This window comes from Strongylocentrotus purpuratus, unplaced genomic scaffold (assembly GCF_000002235.5).
Source record: "Strongylocentrotus purpuratus isolate Spur 01 unplaced genomic scaffold, Spur_5.0 spur5_scaffold_19, whole genome shotgun sequence".
NCBI lineage: Eukaryota > Metazoa > Echinodermata > Echinoidea > Camarodonta > Strongylocentrotidae > Strongylocentrotus > Strongylocentrotus purpuratus.
This window is the reverse complement of record NW_022145604.1, coordinates 27,836,077-27,857,015: the sequence shown is the minus strand read 5'-3', so window position 1 is coordinate 27,857,015 and position 20,939 is coordinate 27,836,077. Positions and strand designations below refer to the sequence as shown.

Here is a 20,939-nt window from a genome sequence, read left to right as displayed (position 1 = left end):
TCATATTATAGACATTATTTACACATTCTACCCCGACCACAACTCGTTTTTTCGTTTTCTAGGATGGTTCCAGAACGTAGTGAGAACTAGTTTGGTGTGATGGGGGCTTATAATACTGCTAATTGTTGCTCGACCACATCACGTTGTCATCCTTGTAGGATCAAAGTACGGCAATTCTGTTCAAAGTACAGCAATAAGTTCGTTGGTAGTACATCCATCGCGTTCACTCTGTCTAATTGTAGGATGGGGAAAATATTGAATAGGCTCAAAGTTCAAAAGTACCTTCCCGTCCTAGACAGTCCAAGCCCGTCCATGAAGCTCTTAAACAATGTGAAAACATATGCTACTAGGTTATAGAAATGCTGTAATGATATCAAATGCGATGACTTTTCAGAGATTTAGAGAATAATAATATTTGTGTAGAATCCAATTGTTTGCTTACTGTTGCACGATGGGACGGACTCACTCCAGCTCCCAACTGTGGAAGGTGAACTGGATCGGTTGCAGACAAGGGAGAAAAAGGAATCATCCCCAGGGTCCTCAGAGAGTACATGGCCATCCAGGCAAGAAACCAGGCACTCAGATCCATAGATGGCCCCTCCCGTACAGCTTCCACTACCAAAAGCCATCGTAAGTTCACCATTTGGTGGCACAAACAGTGGAGGGCATCTGGTCACTGCAAATACAATATACAAACATCAGATTCAGAGATGGCATGAGCCTTGACTACGTGACTACAATGTATAGATTCATGATAATTCTCCAAAATATTACAAACCATGTATTTATAATAGTCCTCTAATGTCAAACAAAAAAATGATACACGATACAAGTGTTATTCTGTTAGGCTTTGACAGACAGGAAACAATCAAGGAACAAAAGCTGTCCTCGTTTGTAAAGTCATACACCGATGTTTAGGTGTGTGTACGTGTGAGTTTCAGGTAACATGTTAAATTTTGTCCATTCTGTCTTTAGTTGTCATATTAATCGAAAGTTGTTTTTGTATTGTCTATTAAATTTAAATTTTGTTTTCTATGAATTTGTTGAATGGAAGCACAATAAATAAAATTCAAAACAAAAATGATGGTCTGATATCCTCCAATAAATGTGAGCCTGATAAAGCCCTAGTCAAATAGGCCAGGATCACGGACGAAGGGTATACGTACGGGAGTGCCACCCACGGTCTGGCTGCATCTGTGTAGATCCGTCTACCTCAAAAAACGTCTGTGGTGTTTAGGCAAATTTGACAGAAGTTTGGAAATGTTCGAAACATCCACAGGGTGCTACGTTGCCAAACAATCTTTTGAACACTTCCTCACCCGAACCTACTTTTTCCCTTACGCTTCTCTGAGGGCATCTGTGTTGTTTTACGAATGTCCCACAAATTGCCATTCTTGAAAGTACATGACAGCCCAACGGTCGTCACGAGTTTGAATTACTATTACCTTTATTAATTCACCCTTTGCAAAACCACTGGGGCAGTAAAATATTTTACTACAGATCATACCAAGGATAGATCTCTATTTCCCATGTAGCCTTGATTCTAGCCCAAATGTTTCTCCCTTCTCAATCAATGTATTGACTTGAGTCTCAATCAAACTACAAAAAATTGCTCCCCCCCCCCCCCCCCCCTTAGAATTTAATCGCCAGAGAAAAAATGTGTCTCAATATTTATTTAGAATGAGTACTCTTTAAGTGTAGTATGTATGCTAAATCCATTTAAGCCTCAGTAAACTAATACGACCGCCGAGGCCTTTCCACATTGCTTCCATGACCAATCACGGACCGTCCATTTAACCTTATATACTTATCGGGAAAAGTGCATTATTATGGACTCTTCTAAATTACTTTGCGGTCTCGTCGGGCCTGTGCAAAGGAGGTCTTTTTATGTCACCACCCTACTGCCGTCTTTGACCAGGGATAAATACAATATTGTTGAACCCTAGTCAAGAGTCAGGGACCATGCATGCAACCTGTACTAGACTTCTCGGGAAGTCCGGAATGCGGCCAGCTGGTGATCCGGACTTTGATGTGACTGGGGCTGAAGTTTGACCCTGTACAGTGCGAACAAAAGTGAATCAAACTGTGGTAGCTCGATCCTAAAAAAATTCATGAAACAAACCTTTGACATCTAGAGTGAATGAACATGAATCCTGATTTCCAGCAGTATCAGTAGCCCGATAGTGAATGGTATGTTCTCCCTCTGGAAGAGTAGTTGGTATGATGCCATTCGCAATGTTTGAATCCACGCTATAAAGATATGCTGTCAAAATATCTCCAGCATCTGTTGCCTAGAAAAAGAATCACATACAATTATCTTAGTAAATGTAGCATTACTAAAATGTCAAAGAAATATAATTCTTGTGCTGTGTACATGCAGGAAAATTAATGTATCTTTTAATTGACGAATTTCATTACGTACCGAACTTAATACATGCACTAAATTAATGGCTTCAATGTACTTTCTTACTATTCAAGCTATTATTACTATAATTATTATCATTACTATGATTATAATCATTATTATCGACTACATTACTATTATTATTGATATTGTTATTATTAGTAGTATGAAGTCTATCATCGTAATTATTGTACTACCTGTACAGGCTCCCATAGATTAGCTTGGAACGTTGCCTCCATCTGGTTGTAGTCCGCATACAAATTCTGATCTGATGGACAGGTAACTCTCGGGTTAGTTTCGTCTGAAATTGAAATTAATAATGTAAAAGGAAGACCTCATGATGATATATCATAAACTGAATTATATACCTCACTTAAGAAATATAGCCATCTGATTAATCAAAATTACAGTCGTGATTTTAACCATTCCCGTAAAGAAACAAAAAATGCCAAACCTATGTAATAGTCCAAGAGTAAAATCCCAGCAAAATTCCGGTTACCGGGAAAATTATAAAATCTTGCTGCGATACCCATTGGTTTACGTGTTAAAATGTTCTTTGAGCGAGCCCGGACACCATACATTGTGTGTGTGTGAATTGGTCACTTAATTTTTAGGTTTTTTCATAAGACGACCGGCGATCTCAATCTTACAACTAAATCCGGCCTAGATTCTACTTTTAGTTTCCAAACAAGCCAAAACTTCAGTGAAATTCTCTATAAAAATATTTGAAGACTAGGCTACCTGCAAGTTATCAACACAGACTTCGATAGCGTAAAAAAAATTCCAAATTCGAAGCTGGACAACGTAGGCCTACTTCAAAAGTTTTAGGCTGTTGCTATAGACGGAAGAACGGTTCTTTATACATGAAGAAGTCAATGTTAACTATTAGATTCGGACTTCAGCGTCATTTCCTCACTTCTAACAATGTCGAAATCATTAAGCATGAAGATTTTTCCAATTTGACAAGAGTGTTTTTCAGCAATGCTTAAACAAGAAGGAAAGGGAGTTGTGACTCACAAACCAGCTATCTCAGCAGAAGACATAGACAAAATCCACAGTTCGCTTGATTTGGATGATCCTGTAGGTCTTCAGGACAAGGTATTTATTGATGTTATGTTGTATTTTTGCAACCGCAGGAGGGACAATTTACGTGAAATGACACTTGACAGCTTTTAAATTTGTGAGGAATTAGGGGGAAAATGCTACATACAGTAGATCTAGTCTCACTCTCAAACTAAGATACACTCTCAAAAAACAACCGTGCAGATAAACTAGAGAAAAGCCAAGGTGGTGTCATAAGTTGACTTTTTTTCAGTATATAAAAGTTTTTGACTCACACTGTATAGTATAGAACATTTATGCAGATGCAGGTGTAAATCAAAGATAGTCACTAGATGTCCAATACGTAACCATGTTTTGACGAATTGTAAACATATATTGACGAAATATGTGTGGCTACTTAATATTTTGGTTTGGGTCTAATCCAAGCTCTTGTAGAGCTATAAACTGAGTACGATGATAAATCTTAGCTGTGCTTGCATGGTAACGTATGGTACAAATTATATTGGACTTGCCCTAGTTTGTAATATTTAGGAATTTGTATCAAAACAAAATAATTATAGAACCTTGACAGAGCTGATCAATGCCATCCCAGGATCCATCCTCCATACATCTATGATTGGTGCTGTACTGTGGAGTGTAGCCAGGATTGCAGGATGATTTGCAGATTGTGTTGTAATGTTGAATGTGACTGACGTTGGTGCTTGATCCATCGTTTGTACAAGATATGATTTCACCATTTACCAGATCAGAGAGTGGGAGGCAAGTCACAACTATTAAAATAAAACCAAGAGAGAGAGAAAGAGAAAGAACCTGAATAATTTGGAATTTTGGCTGCATTGCCAATTTTCAAATGAATTACAAGTTCAATTTTAACATTTTTATTGTGTACGTAAGTTTATTCAGATTTTTTTTTTAAATAACAAAGAATTGAGGCATGCTTAAATAAAGAAAGGAAGAGGGAACGAGAAACTAACAATTATGTTTATTCAGCCTTATACAAACCAGGCTGACGAATTCTGTGTGATTTGTAAATCTTACCAGCACATGAGATTGTCCCACCTCCTTTCCAGTAGCCTCTGTCATGTTCATCTTTACCACACACACGTTGAACGGGATCGCTTTCATTGATTGGCTTAAAACCAACGTTACAGAAGAGAGTGCAGGTATATCCGTACCCAATCTTACTCTGAAGAGGGCATCCATTTATTCCTCCATTCCTAGGTTCAGGAATCGAAGAACAAGTGATAGCTATCAAAAAAGAGATGGAAAAGGATATAGATATCTAAAAAATATGTTCAACTTTTTTCCTAGAAAATAGTATACAAATATACCGGTACAATACTTTTCGAGGGTCTAGCAAAAACTATGAGCTTATGAAGAGGCATAACTGGTAACTTTACCAAGGGTAAATTTATATCAAATTTACTATACCCGAGGCTCGCATAACATAACCTTTCTAATTGTACATGTAACATATTCCCATAATATTAAGAATAGACAAACGAGGCAAATACTGGTTTCTTATTTAAATACAGTACACATATTAACTTCCAACAGATCTATTACCGTGAACAAAAAGAACTATCCTAAAAGGTTGTTTCAATCACACATCATATACATCATTAGTTAGGTCATGGTGTGGGTTATGGTGTGAATCTATACATTGCAGTCACGTAGTCATGGCTCATGCCATCTCTGAATCTGCTGTTTGTTTTTGCAGTGACCAGAAGCCCTTCACTGTTTGTGACATTAAATGGTGAACTGACGATGGCTTCTGGTAGTTACATTTATTTCCGCACAGTAATAATTACTTCCATTTAATATCAATTTTACTAATTTCTTAATGAAACTTAATAAAGAAAAAGTAGAAACACTTGAAAACAAAATGCATGATATTTGGTTACATGTCCTGATTAAATGCGGAAGGAATATGTTTGTAAACCGTAAAACGTCTCAGTGACCTCAATTTGTTACAGAGTCTCTGAATACATGCATGGAAACGAATCAGTCATACCACCCTGTCAGGTAGCTAAATGATTGTAAGAAGAATGTGGAAAGGTATACCTTCACATTCTGGAATGGGTTGGAGCCATGATCCATCCAGGCCACACTCGGTGATTTCAGCACCCTTAAGGGCGTATTCTTCAGCGCAGCCAAAGGAACATGTTTCACCAGCAGGCACATAAGGAGATGATGCACAGAGTGTCTCATTGCTCACCCCCAAGATCCCATACAGCGGTGGCCTGTTACAAGTTTGTACTAGAGGGAGAAGGTATCATATACATGAATTTAGTCAGGCTTTCCCTTTTTGATGTGCGATTTCACCACATCTGTTGCATGTGCATTTTTTTGCAAATATTGTTTACTTTGGGAAAGTAATGAACTACAAACAATTTATGATTCATTAGATATGACAATGAATAGTCGATTAACTGTGCTCTACATTGCTGTGAGAATCTGTCGTCTGTTCACAGTGTTATAAACTCTGTTACAGTTCATGACTTAAAACCATTTAAGCTCCTATTTCCAAACAGACGATGTATTGTATCTCGTTTGCACTCCAAACATAAAGAGTATATTATGAATACATACCAGAAGAAAATATACTTCACTATGCAGGAGGTGAAAAGCTGTGTACAGTATTTCATATATATACCGTGTGAGTCAAAAGAAAGTTTACACCAACAAAATTGCTAATTATTTTAAAAATCATTCATTAACAGTAAATTATTATACATCTTATGAAAGAGTGTTTTATCCCAAATCATTTGATATCATTTTTGTGTGGTATGTGTTCACGCCTGGTTGAACAGGAGGCATTGTTTGCGAGAGTGCAAAAATCGACTAGCGCCAAAGTGATGCCTACAGCATGTATTATGTTGGGATTAGCGGAGTGGGAGATGAATCAAATAAAATGCATTGCATATGTTTTTTGCAGAAGCAAATTGAGTTACACACACACACACACGCGCGCGAATGCACACATGTTTGTTGATATTTGATAATCAATATTTGATATGTGTGGCATGATTTTAATTTTGTTAGGGATGCTATTTGGATCTGTAAAGACCAAATTAATACCCAAATCCCAATTGTTTTATTCAAGCAACTTTGGTGCAAGTCGATTTTTGCAGTCTCGCAAACAATACATCCTGTTCATCCAAGCGTGAACACATACCACACAAAATGTTACTAGATGATTCGGGATAAAACACTCTTTCATAAGATGTATTATAATTTACTGTTCATGTATGATTTTATCAATAATTAGCAATTTTCTAGGTGAAAACTTTTTTGGACTCACACTGTACATAGAAATCAGAAAGTGTTGGTTGGTGTCCTAAAATTGATATCTATGAATTTGTGTTTTGGTTTGTTTTATTGTTTATTTGTTTGTTTTATTTTTTAAGAGGGATACACTCCATCCCTCTGAGGAGAGAATATTTATTATCTAACAGACAAGATTTTTTGGTTTTAATATCCCCCTCCCCCCTCTTTTTTTGCACTCTGCATTATGTCATAAACAGAAGAGGTATGTCTTGACCTAGCAGCACACGTAAAGGCTTGTTCAGATATGACGCTGTAAACAGCTGCAAAAAAGCGCAGTGGTTTTGCCTCGCGTCATATCGGAACAAGCCTTATAGTTATATAACAAACAATCATAAAGACTGTTTACCTTCGCAGACCGGTTCAGCACCGACCCATGTAGCCATGTTAGTCCCAGGTTGAACAACACAGTAGAGTACACTATTTCTGATCATGTATCCCTCAGAACACTCATAGACACAAACAGATAAATGTTTGGTTTCGCAGAATCCAAAGGTAAAATACCCATTCTGAAGTGCAGGGGCTGGATCACAGCGTACCTCTGCAAAATCCATTATGAGAAAGTGGGTGTTGGAATTCACATATATGGAGCCGTAAAGTCATAACATATACATGTCGCTCCGCTGTATATATATCAGTTTATAGCCACATATTGGATACTCGTTAACTTCAATACCGTATTTGCCGGCGTAAAGGCTTATACGACGCTGCAGCCTTAACACCGGCAAATAACGATGTTTTAATGACGCACTATATGGACCAATATTGCCCAAGCAGACGACATCCCATAAAGAATGAACATAATTGCAAAGCTTTTATTTGTCAAATTATAATGAGTTTAGTGTATATAAATGTAATGGCATGTCAAACCATTCAAATTGGGATATGACCCGATTCTGATAACTAAAATCTTTTGCTTGTAAATACACAGGAAAGGGGTTAATTAACAATCAAAGAAATCAGACTTTCAAATTGAAACCCCCCCCCCCCCCCCCGAAAGGACTGCATTTGTTCCCTCTTGAAACGCCGAACATACTGCAGTGAGTGCAGCTGAATATACAATGGCGTCTTATTTTGTTTACAAGCGACAGATTCCTTTATTTTTGTATCGCTGCATTTGTCATCAAAATAAAACCATGCGCTGGGTTTAGAGTGAGGCCATATGTCATACATTTAGCCTGGCGGTAGTGAAGTACACTGTAAGAGAAAGAACTCAAGAGAAGATGAAAACACAGGCACTGAAAATGTGTGAGATGTCATGGGACATCGTCTGCTTGTGCAAATCATGTCCATACTGTGATCTCACACATCTCAGCAGCATTCGGAGAGCTATTCAGGTGCTATGCCGGGGCTATATTAATTTTAAGCATTTTGTAATTTATAATAATCATTACTTTGAATGTTTCCAAGCATTGAATTTTGATAACCTTGTCGAATCAAAGTTTCAACTTTGCAATAATGAAAATAAATTAAATTTTTAAAATCAATGAATATCTACTTTAATAAAGTAATACAAAATTTAATGAAACATTTCCTTAAATACTAAAATCAAAGAGTGCTAGAAATAAAAAGCAAAGGATTTACCTTCTAAACAGTTTTTCCACATAAAATCCTTACAAAGGTTACTATATAGAGCACGATATACACAAAATTAAACACTATTTAGTTTTAGGATAGTATCAAACCAGATTACATATCAGTAGGTCGTGGAAATTGAAACTGCCTTAAAAACTTCAAATACAATGAACTTATCATAGGCTGAATAAGAGGCCTATGTTGGGGCTATTACCACCAATTTACCTTCACACTGGGCAGTCGGATTAGACCATTCCCCTTGCTTGGAAATTGAGTTGGTGCTTTCGCAGATGGCATGGTTATTACCCACCAGGTAGTATCCAGCAGAGCAGGAAAAATGGCAAAAAGAACCTCTACGAGATCCATGGCTGCAAGAGGCATGTAGACCTACTTGGAAAGGTAGAGGTTCACATCGGATCTCTGAAAAGATGAAATGAAAATATTACGTAATCAACATCCCAAAATAGAAGTGTTCTGCTTTCTTTTTTAAATACACTGTTGGTCATAATGGTGGAATAATTATTTTTACTCCAATTTAGAAAATGATTTTGACTTTGATTATTCCTAGAAAATCTAGATATTAGTATACATTCTCAGATTTTATTAAATATTAATTTGTGAGTGTTTGTTTTGCGTGACTGCTAAAGCATGGGTATGCTACTATGCTAATCGACTAGGGGACCTACGTCCTTAAGTCATAACTGACAGTAATGAGGATCAATGCCTCATAAAAGGGCACTAATATAGCACATCAACACGGTTTTGATCCTGGGGGCTCACAGTAACGGGGCCATTGCTTAGCCACTAAAGCGTGACTGTACGCAGCGGGGGCTAGGGTACGTCGCGGCCTCAACAAATACTAAAAAAAAAGAAAATGCAATAAATTATCAATAATTCATTGCATTTTGCCCTGACCCCTGACATAACAAATTCCTCTATGTTGGCATGCCTTGAACCATAATACAAGAGGAATTTTTCCTGTTGGGGACCGGGGGAAAATGCAATGAATTTTTGATAATTTATTGCATTTTCTTCGTTTTTTTGTATTTGTGGAGGCGGCAACGTACCCTAGCCCCCGCTGCGTACAGTCATGATTCAGTGGCTAAGCAGTGGCCTCGTTATTGTGAGGCCCCAGAATAAAAACTGTGTCGATGAGCTATATTAGTGCCCTTTCGTGAGGCATACTGTCAGTTATGACTTAAGGACATAGGTCCCCTAGTTGATAAGCATAGTAGCACACACATACTTTAGCAGTCACGCAAAACGAACACTCGCAAATTATTCAATAAAATCTGAAAATGTATACTATCATTTAGATCCATTAGGAATAAAAAACATTTTTTAAATCATTTTATAAATTGCGGTAAAAATAATTATTCCACCTTTATGACCAACAGTGTAGTATGTGTTCAATATGCACGTAAGACTGTTTGGTCAAATTTGTCAGAAAGAAAATATCAGAAAATCACAAACGAAAGAAGGGTCTTAAGAATTTCAAATGTGCCAGATAATGTGTCATTATAGCAAATGGTACATATGGCTTGGTTAACTTTGTTTGTTGTAATTACTTCTAATTGTAGTAAACCTACCTGACACAATAAGGAGAACACTGCATGTTCCAACATTGCCGCTGTCATCAGTAACTAAATATGAGAAACTGTAGTAGTTAGCTTCTAGTTCATCAACGCCTGGTTTGGGATAATCTGGCTCAGTGATGGTTTGAGCTATACCACCATTATCAGTAGCAACGGGGATGGTCCAAATGAAGATTGATGCGCTCTCATTGGCTGCGACGGAAAACCGATAAACCACAGGCTGAATCTCACAACCAGAGAATGTGGGGCTTTCATTATCTGAATGTGTTTTAAAATAAACAAAATTAATATATATATTTAGTTATGGACAAGCGGTGAATTTTTAAGATATCAATTTCTGGCAGTTTTGGGCAGTGGATGAGCACTTGTTTGTAACAAGATTAGACAGGCTGTAAGCCATATTGAACTTATGGCATTTCATTTCAAGATTTCAAAGAATATTTGGCTGAGAGTATTCTTTATCATGCAATAGGTGGTGGATTAGATCATGCACACTATGGACAAATAAAAAAAACTATATATACATATATGTATATATGTAAATATTATAACCTTACATGTGCTATTATTGTATTATCGGTATGTATTTCTTCTTGTATTATGTACAGTACATGTACAATGACTGTAAAACCAGTGAAAAAAGAATTTCCTGAAAGGGACAATAAATTTCAATTCAATGTTGTATTAACAGGACATCTATAAATTACCCCAAATGGTACATTAACAGGACATCATGAAAACTGTTATATTACCCAAATGCTTACCCTAACCTTAACCCCAAATTCAAAACAATATAACTAATTAAACTAATGACTAATGAATGACCCAATTGTTTCTTGAGATGCCTATAAGTTTCCTTTGCCTGCAAACGTACGTAGAGGGCAGTAATTCTATTGTTCAATCCTTAACAGGACATGAAGATGTCCTGCTAATGACAATGTCTACTTAACGACTCATTTTCTCACTACATATGTTACACTGTAAGATGTATATATGAAAAAAATGAGTCATTAAAGGCCCACTGCACTACTGGTAGCTACTTGCGCCCTCTATATAACAAACATTATCGGTGACCATTGGTCCCCCATGATCCTCTTTTTCTTATGTTAACTGAGAGCTGAGTTAATGAGATAACCACCTGTCCAGTGACCTTTTAGAGCGGTTTAATCCCTCCTGTAAACTACGGCAGATAAGCTTTAAGTAGACATGATATACATCTTACAGCATCATTATAAGGGCTATGTACTGAAAAAAGAATTTAGGGTTAGGATAATATACCAGTTTTTATGATAATAATAATAATAATAATAATAATAATTTGTTCTTTTATAGCGCAATTCATGTCTGCTGACATTTCAATGCGCTTTACATTTTTACAATATACATAATTATATAAAGTATATATAATGTACGGTTAATGTCCCATGTAGGATAATATATAGATGTCCTGTTAATACAACATGTAAGGTTATTATACAAATATACCAAGCTGTGAGAAAGAATAGTGGAAATTATTTATCTGAGGAGGGACTGGCATAGTACTATTTTTTCCGAGGGGCAAAGCCCGGAGGAAAAAATAGTTACTGTTACCAGTCCCTCCAAAGATATATAATTACATTACCACTATTCTTAAAAACTAAATGCTTGGTATATTTGTTTTTATAACTTTTGACTGAACATGATGTGATGTCACAATGCTTATCTACCTGAAAATCTCATAGAGCATGCGCAGTTCTGCCCAGGAAAAAGAATGAAAAAGATTCGGAGCTCTGGCAGAGATTTTTTTATAATAGCTAGTGAAATAATATTTTATCACGTGACCACCAATTGACCAATCATGTATTTAGAAAAGTCATGAATATTCATAGAAGGGGTATAAATAAATATAAATATATACATAAACAGTTTGTAAAAAGGTACATCCAACTTTAGCAGCTCATAATTAAAAAGTCATCAAAAAAATCAGTGTGCCATTGAAACCTTATTCAGGGTAAAGAATACATGTAACTTGTCATCTGTCTATTGATACCCTGTTCATAACTTGTCTGCCACGGATGACTGAGCACCGGGGTTTTTGTAAAGTGCCGTCAAAATCTCCTTGTTCTATTAAGACTTGGGCTGATGCCCTGAATTTGGGTCAGGCCATATGCATGGATTAATTTGGTTTTAAATTCTTTTAAAAGTTAGATTCCGCTTCCTGGTCGATTGCTTCATTTTATTATGTTTTTAGGGTTGTCCGTCCATCCGTATGTCCATTCGTCCGTATAGACGGATGTATGTCCCAATCTCGTGATCGCGTTATCTGAAGAACCGATCGATGGATTCCTGCCAAACTTTGGTCATGTATGTATCTTGCAAAGCCGATGTGTTGCTATGATTTTGGGGTCACGAGGTGAAAGGTCAAAGGACACAGGGCTCATTATGTATTAAAAAATAACTTATGATTGCATTATCATTAGAACAGATGGACGGATTACCATCAAACTCAAACATCTATCTTGCATAGCCAATGAACTGAGTAGATTTTGGGGTCATGAGGTCAAAGGTCATGGGGCTCATTATGTATGCAAAAATAGCTTGCGAAAGCATTCTCATTAGTACTGACAGATGGATTACTATCAAACTCAGGACATGTGTGTATCTTGCAGAGCCAATGAACTGAATAGATTTTAGGGTCATGATGTCAAAAATCAAAGGGTCATACATGTACATGTATATGAAAACAAAGCTTGTAATCACAATATTCTGAGAACCTGTTAATGGTTTACAATCAAAGTTGAATTTTAGAAATTGCTTCTGTTTGTAAAACCACTCTATGGTGGAGGCATCATATTCGACTGCGCGCAGTCAAAGGTCCATCTAGTTTAAATTGATGGAATGTAGCTATAAAGCTTTCACATGACCTTGTTTAAAACAGGATAGCCTTAAGCTAGTTTAACCCTATATAGCCCGGGCTATTTTGAAACTGCATAGCCCGGGGGGGGGGGTTTCTAAGGCCCCCCTATGATCTAGACCGTGAAACGACCTATCGCCGCAAAAATGTGCATGTATGTCAAGTGAAATGTATAGAATACTATGGTAATTTCAATTTTTTTGAAAAATTCACTCATTTGCATATTCATGGTAATTTATGCAAATATGGTAATAATATTCACATCTTTATCCATAAATCATATATTCTTCATATTTAAACATTAATTTTCACTACATATATTATTTAGACCATATGGGATAATAATACAGCCAAAAAAACTGGAAGAGCCAGGTTATTCCTTATGTTATCTATTGTTTTGATAATTTCTTAAGTATTTCTTTGTTTTTTAACTTATGTATTTTATTGTTTTTGTTGTTTTATTTCATTTCCAACTATAATTCAACTATTTTGACCCCAAAATAAACACCTAAACTATAAACAAGACCAAATGACCAATGTTTTATCTCTTTATTTGAAAAATGTGATTTCCATATGTTTTGTACACAAATCACAAAAATGAGCGATTTTCGGGCTGACATGCAAAGACAAAAGGACACGTGACTTTGTAATGGTAGGTCCGATTTTCAAAGAATTTCTTTCAAAAGATGCGCAAAACTTGAAAGAAAAAAGTCACAAAATTTCAGTGCAAGATTTTCTTGCGTTAAAAAATTATCGCGAAAAATGTCCCCCCCCCCCCACCCCGGGCTAGATAGGGTTAAGCATCCTTCTAGCTCCTTGTCTCATGATATCTAAAATCTTACATCTCACTTCACTTGTTCGTTGCACCATTTCACATGCTAAAGCTGTGAATAAGGTATTTGTCTCGAGCAGCAAATGACAACTTGGAGGATTACGGTAGTATCATCACAGCTTCAGTAAATGCAGGAAAGAAAGTCACGATGATTACTACAAAAGATATTGAAAGAAGACATCCATGCCAGCAAACTTTGTCCATTGTGAATGACTCAATTACAAGGATTCCCTTAAACAAGGACTTCAAGCGAAACGAAGATTGTGTCATCATGTCAAAGGGGAGATCATAAATTTTGCTTTTAAATTAACCTTTTGTTGGATGTGAGTTGCAATCATTAAAATAACAATTTATAAGGGCTTTTGACTCACATTCATTGCTTCAGCTCAAACTTAATAATACTTTGGTTACTTACCTGTACAATTCTTAACGGGATGTGCAGACCAGCCATAAGAGAGGCAGATGAGGTATGAAGCCATTCCACGGTCAAGACCATATCCGTCATCACAGGAGTAAGTACAGATGCTGTAGTAATCATAACCTAATGTGCACGTCACTGAACCATGCATAGGATCTGAGAGTGAGTCACAGGTTATTTCTAATGAAAAAAAGAAACAAGAACAGTATTCAATATCTAATACAAGAATATTAAAGCCCAGGTGTACCCAGACACACGCTCTTGCTTTTAATCTCTGCATTATCATAATCTTGAATCATGATAAATATCACGGTGTATATTGATGCAGCATGAAAATATAATATTACTAGAAGAGAAGGAATCTTACTTTTGAAATAAAATTATTGAATATGAAAATATTTTTATGCTGCACTCTTTGTGATCTTCATCATTAGGGTTAAACGTATGAAACCCCTTGGGTGAGATGCACACCAAAGAATTACAATTACAAAAATATCTGTCATATATCCTAAGACAAATACTAAAATCGGTGCCAATCCATGGAGCCTTGTGCATTTATTTGTGAATATTGCGTTTCAATTAAGCGTTTCTTTTTATTTCAAGCTAGACTTTCATTATTTTGAAATGTTTGTGAAACTAGACTGCATTTAATTGTTGATGTGATCACTTTGAAAATGAAAACCGTTTTCTCCTTCTGAAATCAATTATGTGTAAATAACAGACTAAGGGATGGTTTTTCTTTACTTGTGCAAACTGGAGCAGGTTGTGGTGTCCAGCTTACAGCCTGTGGTGTCCCTTTACATTCCAGCGGAGAATCGCCCTCTAATTTGAATTGTTCCTTGCAGGAATATCGGCAGATGGTTCCCACAAGCAAGTAGTCGGCGATTTTTGGACAGTCGTGGAAGCCATTATTCGGAGATGCAAGGATTGAACACGTCTTCACTGCAAGTATGAAATTCTATTATTTCCCATAATGTCAGGTTAAATTATCTTTTATCAGTTTTCATGAAATGCTTGTGACAATATGATTCATTCTAAATAGATGAAGTTTTATATATTGCAATCTGTATCGCAGCGCAATGCGCATGTTTCCCCAGCAGTGGCAGCGATTTTGTGTCATCCTTATGTTTGAAAGAGGAACAAAGATCCCCTCTCCCCTCCCTGGAACAAAAGGATGATGTAGAAATCGCCACTATTGGCTCGGACTATTGTCACGACTAGGAGCAGCATCACCAAAACAAAATGCAAAAAACACAATGAATTAACAAAGAAAATTAACCCTACGCTTTCAGATCCTTGCAAACTTATTCAGGTGGAAATGCAAGAGGCTAGTCCAGCACTGATGCAAATAGATGACAAAACCTTGTAAACTTGAACAGGTAATAACGCTGATCTGAGTATTTACTTATTATTTCATTGTCTTTTCCAGAGTTTTTTGCACATATGACTAATCATTTTGCTGTCGTGTTTTCAAGGATGTTCGTCAGTATGTTATTATGGCTGTTCATTACATGAATAACAATGGCATTCTGGGAAGATTTTACATTTACTTTCTTGCCGAGATTTGTATACAACAATCGGAGCACAGTGGGGAGATTAGTGATTCCTGGCACTGGGCATGCTGGTCATGGTACTCTTCGGGCAAATTAAGCTTCAAGCAAAAGAGAGACATTTCACGGAATGTATATTCATTTACATTCCATGAAATGTTTTGTTTTCTTCCTGGGACTCTCTTAATCTTAAGTATCTTAACCTTAATTAACTTTCGACCTCCAAGACCTTCCATATTTTGTAAATTTACTCCAGACCACCAAATTTTAACTAATTGTGATTTACCCAAGTAAGCCGGTCGAGACTCCTCTTTCTAATAGAATAACTTTTTTTGTCCTCTTTCGTAGTTAAATCTTTTCACATTTCCACCTACTCTTCAATCAATATGAAATGCCAGGACCCAAGCTAAAGAATGTGTTATTGCATATTGATGTTAACCTTAAAACTTTTAAATTTAAAGTTAATGACGTCAATTGGCAATAATGTATTAATACAGAGTTGTCTTTTTCGTTTTCAACAAGAGGACATTATAACCGATTCATAACGATATCATACATGTACATGTATACGTGTGTATGTACTGTACCATGTACATGGATATTACTGTAAAGAAATTACCGGTACAATACCTGTGGCAACTCTTGTGGAAATTGATAAAATGTGAAAGAAAATGAGAAAATAATATATGGTTGCGTAGCTTAAATCAAAGTTCCCCATTGCTGTCCTCCTGTAGGGATTTTTTGTCAAAGCCGGTTACTAGGGTTCAATTTTACAGGGGAGACATTTTTTTCAACCTTTGATCCTAAAAAAAAATCCTATAAGGCCAACAACAATTAAAGAGGAACTTTGATTTTAGTTACGCATCCATTATTCTCTGATTATCTTTCGCACTATACAAATATAAGAACATTTTTATAAGCCTTTTCGAGTACCAGAAAGAGACTCGGATCTAATAAAATTAGAGTTCTGATTAAGTCTGGCAAACATTTGTTAAGTCGCATATTTAATTAAGTTTAGTGCCTCAATATTGTTTTGTTTTTATAATAACAGCATAAATGTTTTTATTAACTGATATTAACATTGACATTAAAATGATACAGAGAACCAGGATTTCGCAAAACTAAATATTTATTTGGCTGTATGGATTTGCAGCGGCATTTCCTGCAATAGTATACCCTGTAAAGATACCTACCTTCAACAAAAAATCGGACTCTACAAATGTTCTTGTTGGGACTAGGAGCACCGTCTGTTGCTTCATAGACATACTCATGTTGACCCTGTCCAAACTCCTTTGGCAGAAATGGTCTATAAAGTATGAGTGTAAGACGGTAGACACTATTTAATCTGTCTTAAAGGCATGTTTCTAAAAATGGCCATTATTTATATAATGTACATGTAGATAAAGTAGCTAATTTGCATATGTACCGTGTGCATGAAGTAGGGTTAGGGTTAAGAACTTAGAGTTATAGTGTTACGTAGGTGACTATTTTTTAGAAACATACCTCTACGACTGATCAAGTTATTTCCTATCATATAGGTGCAGGTTACGAAATAAGGTAAGGGGTATCGATATGCCGGATATCTAAATAAATAAGGAGCAGAATAACTGTGTGAGTGTGATGTGCAAATTTGTGCATGCATACACAGTCACACACCCTCAAAATTTGGGACCTGTTGTACGCCTAGTGCACTTTGTCCACCACAACAGAGACATGTATAGAACAGGACAACACCATACTGGCACATGAAGGGCATAAGAAAAATGCACCAGGAACAAAAGGAAAGCATCACAAAACATTTTTATCAATTAATGTTACACCAAAGCAACAATGCTTGATTTACATTTGAAATCCAATCAAACAGTGGCATGTGGTCATATACATGTAAATGACAATAACAGCAACAACAAAATTAGGAGTACTAAACATGTAAACCTTGTTACCCTTGTTCCCTCCTTCAAATCATCCCTCCTCCAAATCATCCAATTTAAGTTGTGACTATAAAAACAAATCCACTATATCAATATTACTTTATTTGAAAAACGAAAAGTTTTAACCCTCAAGAAATTCTTTACTAAAAAAGCCCTGAACACAACACTGTACGAAAGCTGTACATAACTGTAATCTCCAGCTAATACCCTAAACATAGAAATGATGGATCACCCATTATTTTCCACGGTGCATTAGATGTATAAAATAATTATGTGTATAAAATAATTAGGTGTTTAAATTGAAACGTGCCACTTACTCTTCCACGTTGACGGGACAGCTCTTAGCGTCACTCGCCATTGGTTTTTCCCAGAATTTTTGTATTGGCATCACATCTACTTTTGTTCCGAAATCTTTGACCGATGCCTTGTTGCAAACAGCGAAGTCTCCTGAAAACTCAGGAGGTGTTGTATCTGTAAATGGGGAGTGGGAAGTGTACCATATTTGAAAATTAAGATGATGGAGCCGATTATGATGATGATTATAATAATGATCATAATAACAATAATTATAATAACCTGAAAAATGTCATCTGATTGGTAATTTACTGGTTGAAATCTTCTTTGTACACAATAATTTTGAAAATGTTCATGCCTTCAGTGAGTACTTTTGAACGCTTGTACAGCACTTGAATAGAAACAAGGATAAATGGTTAAAGGCTATTGATGAGGGATAGTTTACAGGGTGCAGTTTCAAATCTGAGAATTTTAACTTGTATTTCCGAGGCATTACCCATGGGGCTCTAGGTACCCCCTAGGACCTATTTTGTATTTCATTCATGAAAACTTCATTTGTACGCAGATGACACCGTCTCTTATTTTTCAGCTCTGATAAAGACCTGCATACAATTCAATGATCAAACCCTCAATACGGAATTGGTCGACATGAACAGATGGATTAGCAGAAATAGACTGCAGGTTAATTATGACAAAACCATGAGCATGCTCATTGGAAACAGACACATGCTCAAAAACAATAACCCACTTGATATAAGTATTAATAAGTATAATGCTTTGGTTTGTACATTGGTGCAGAGCTGAAGTGGGATCTACATGAATCACCTTTGTGAAAAAGTTGGTATAGTTTCATTTTTTTGAAGTTAGGAAAATAACTTAATGGATGAAATTTAAAGGGAGTGTAGCCTGACAAGACTACGTGTCTTTCCCGTTGCCTGACTCGGGCCAATCCGTTTATAATATAACTACGGGCGACGCGACTCGCAGCAATCACTTGCGTGCAACGTACGCAAAACCGAAGCGTGAGGAGAACTTTGGTCTGTTTCGTGAATGCTGGCATGTAGAGATTAAGTCGCGAACTACCGTTAATCAAGTCTTACCGGTATTTGCCAAGCTACACTCCCTTTAAACCTTATATACTAAAATGTTATGCTACGTCATCTGGATTAGGCGGACATAATATGGCAGTCATCCTATGAAAAATATATAATTTAATAATAGTTCAGCACCAAGAGTAGCAAGCTTGACTTAAATTAGCGCTTGTTAGAAACCCAGCTTTAAATAATTAAATTCAAATAATTTCATTTCCAAAACTAATCTGTTCTGTTTTGGTTTCAGTGCAAAAGAGTGGCATGCCACCCTCTGATGGTGTGGGCGGCTATTGTAGTCGGCAATAATCCCAGGCACTGAACATTGCCCTCAGAGTAGAAAGAGCAAGTGAACAGCTGTCTCCAACAACAAGTGCCTTCTTAGCGTCTACAGAAAATAAGCTGAACGTGGTTTACCTCAAACTTCTCAAACAATTGAATGAGATGTAAAAGAAATTTTATAAACTGAACTTTACAAAAAACGTTCCGATTCTGTGTAGATTATTGTCCCTTAAATGTGACTGTAAGAGACTCACATCCACCTACTTCTCTGTTATGGACCTATCGAGTGGCTACTAGCAGGTCCCACTCAATCCTGAGGACAGAGAAGAGACAGCCTTCACCGGCCCCCCCCCCCCCACTCCGGGGTCAGAGGGACCGCATGCGTGTTCCCAAAATGGCCGGTAAAGGGTACTTTTCACGCACCAAAGTCTGACTGGTAGTCCACAAAATTCCTGCCTATATTGACTTTGCACACCGGACTTAGGGGGGTGTTTTCAAAAGGAGGGAACATGCATACGCGTACCCTTAATAACACTGAGTGGGGGGCCGGGCAGCCTTCACCACAGGAACAAGGCTATATTGATTCAATGTCATGCCCTTTGGCCTAGTAAACGCCCCAATGACGTTCCAACGCCTCATGGAAGCACTACTACATGGTCTCCATTGGTCCACTTGCTTAATCTACTTAAGGTGTGTCTTCATCATCTCGGGATTGCCAAATAGCCTGTTATTTCTGATTTGGGAAATAATCCCGAAGTTACAAATCGCATCTTCATCAGCTCGAGATTCAACCTCGAAACTTGAAACTTGACCTTGAGATATTTTGCTCAGTGTTAGCACATAGTGCGAGTCTTCGGTCTGGTGAAGACGCACAGGACAAATAGCTGGATATTTTGCCAAATAGTGGGATATTTTGCAAACTATCCCAAGATATCTTGGGATGACAATCCCGACCAAATATCCTGCTAATTGCTACTTTAGTCTGATGAAGACGCAAATTAGCTGGATAGTTTGCAATCAGGATAGTTCAAATAGCTGGATATTTGGCATTCTCGAGATAGTGAAGGCAGGCCTTTAGATAAACTAGAGAAGAACTTTGATGACCATCTACACAACCTCAAGAATGTCCTCCAATGCTTCAGAGAAGCTGGTGTTAAACTGAGGCCATCCAAATGTCAGTTCTTCAGTAAGGAAGTTACCTACCTGGGCTATGTAATCAATTCAGATGGCGTACTTCCTGATCCCAACAACATAAACAAAGTAGCCCACAAGACCACAAGACCCAACCCATGTCAGATCCTACCTTGGACTTGCATCCTGCTATCGTTGTTTCATCATGAACTTCTCAAAGATTGCATCTCCATTGACCAATCTCACTCACAAGGGAATGAGGTTCAACTTGACAGAAAAGTGTGAAGACTCCTTCAACACACTAAAAAGGGCTCTTACCAATCCACCCTTACTGGCTAGCCCAGATTTCTCAGTTGAATTCAGCCCATCAACAGACGCCTCTCTCAATGCCATAGGTGCCGTTCTCTCCCAAGTAAAGAAAGGGAAAGAGAGAGTAGTTGCCTTCTGGTATACAACAATCGGAGCACAGTGGGGAGATTAGTGATTCCTGAAATGGTCAACGTACAACACAGTGTTATGGGCTATTGTTGCATCTGTTCGTCACTATAGACACTACT

General features: G+C 37.1%; 1 protein-coding gene across 1 annotated transcript in view; it reads right to left on the bottom strand.

The window, feature by feature from the left end:
* The window catches only part of LOC592461 (sushi, von Willebrand factor type A, EGF and pentraxin domain-containing protein 1), a 97,855-nt gene extending 77,288 nt beyond the window's left edge, over positions 1-20,567 (bottom strand). The window contains exons 1-14 of the mRNA XM_030989881.1: positions 20,555-20,567; positions 17,905-18,058; positions 16,850-16,962; positions 14,851-15,048; positions 14,104-14,286; positions 9,958-10,221; positions 8,594-8,788; positions 7,143-7,334; positions 5,531-5,725; positions 4,505-4,714; positions 4,030-4,236; positions 2,602-2,705; positions 2,123-2,291; positions 443-676 (exon numbers count right to left, since the gene is read on the bottom strand). Coding sequence (XP_030845741.1) covers positions 443-676; positions 2,123-2,291; positions 2,602-2,705; positions 4,030-4,236; positions 4,505-4,714; positions 5,531-5,725; positions 7,143-7,334; positions 8,594-8,788; positions 9,958-10,221; positions 14,104-14,286; positions 14,851-15,048; positions 16,850-16,962; positions 17,905-18,058; positions 20,555-20,567 — 2,431 coding nt within the window. The remainder of the gene's footprint in view (positions 1-442; positions 677-2,122; positions 2,292-2,601; positions 2,706-4,029; positions 4,237-4,504; positions 4,715-5,530; positions 5,726-7,142; positions 7,335-8,593; positions 8,789-9,957; positions 10,222-14,103; positions 14,287-14,850; positions 15,049-16,849; positions 16,963-17,904; positions 18,059-20,554) is intronic.
* Between the last annotated feature and the right edge of the window lie 372 nt (positions 20,568-20,939).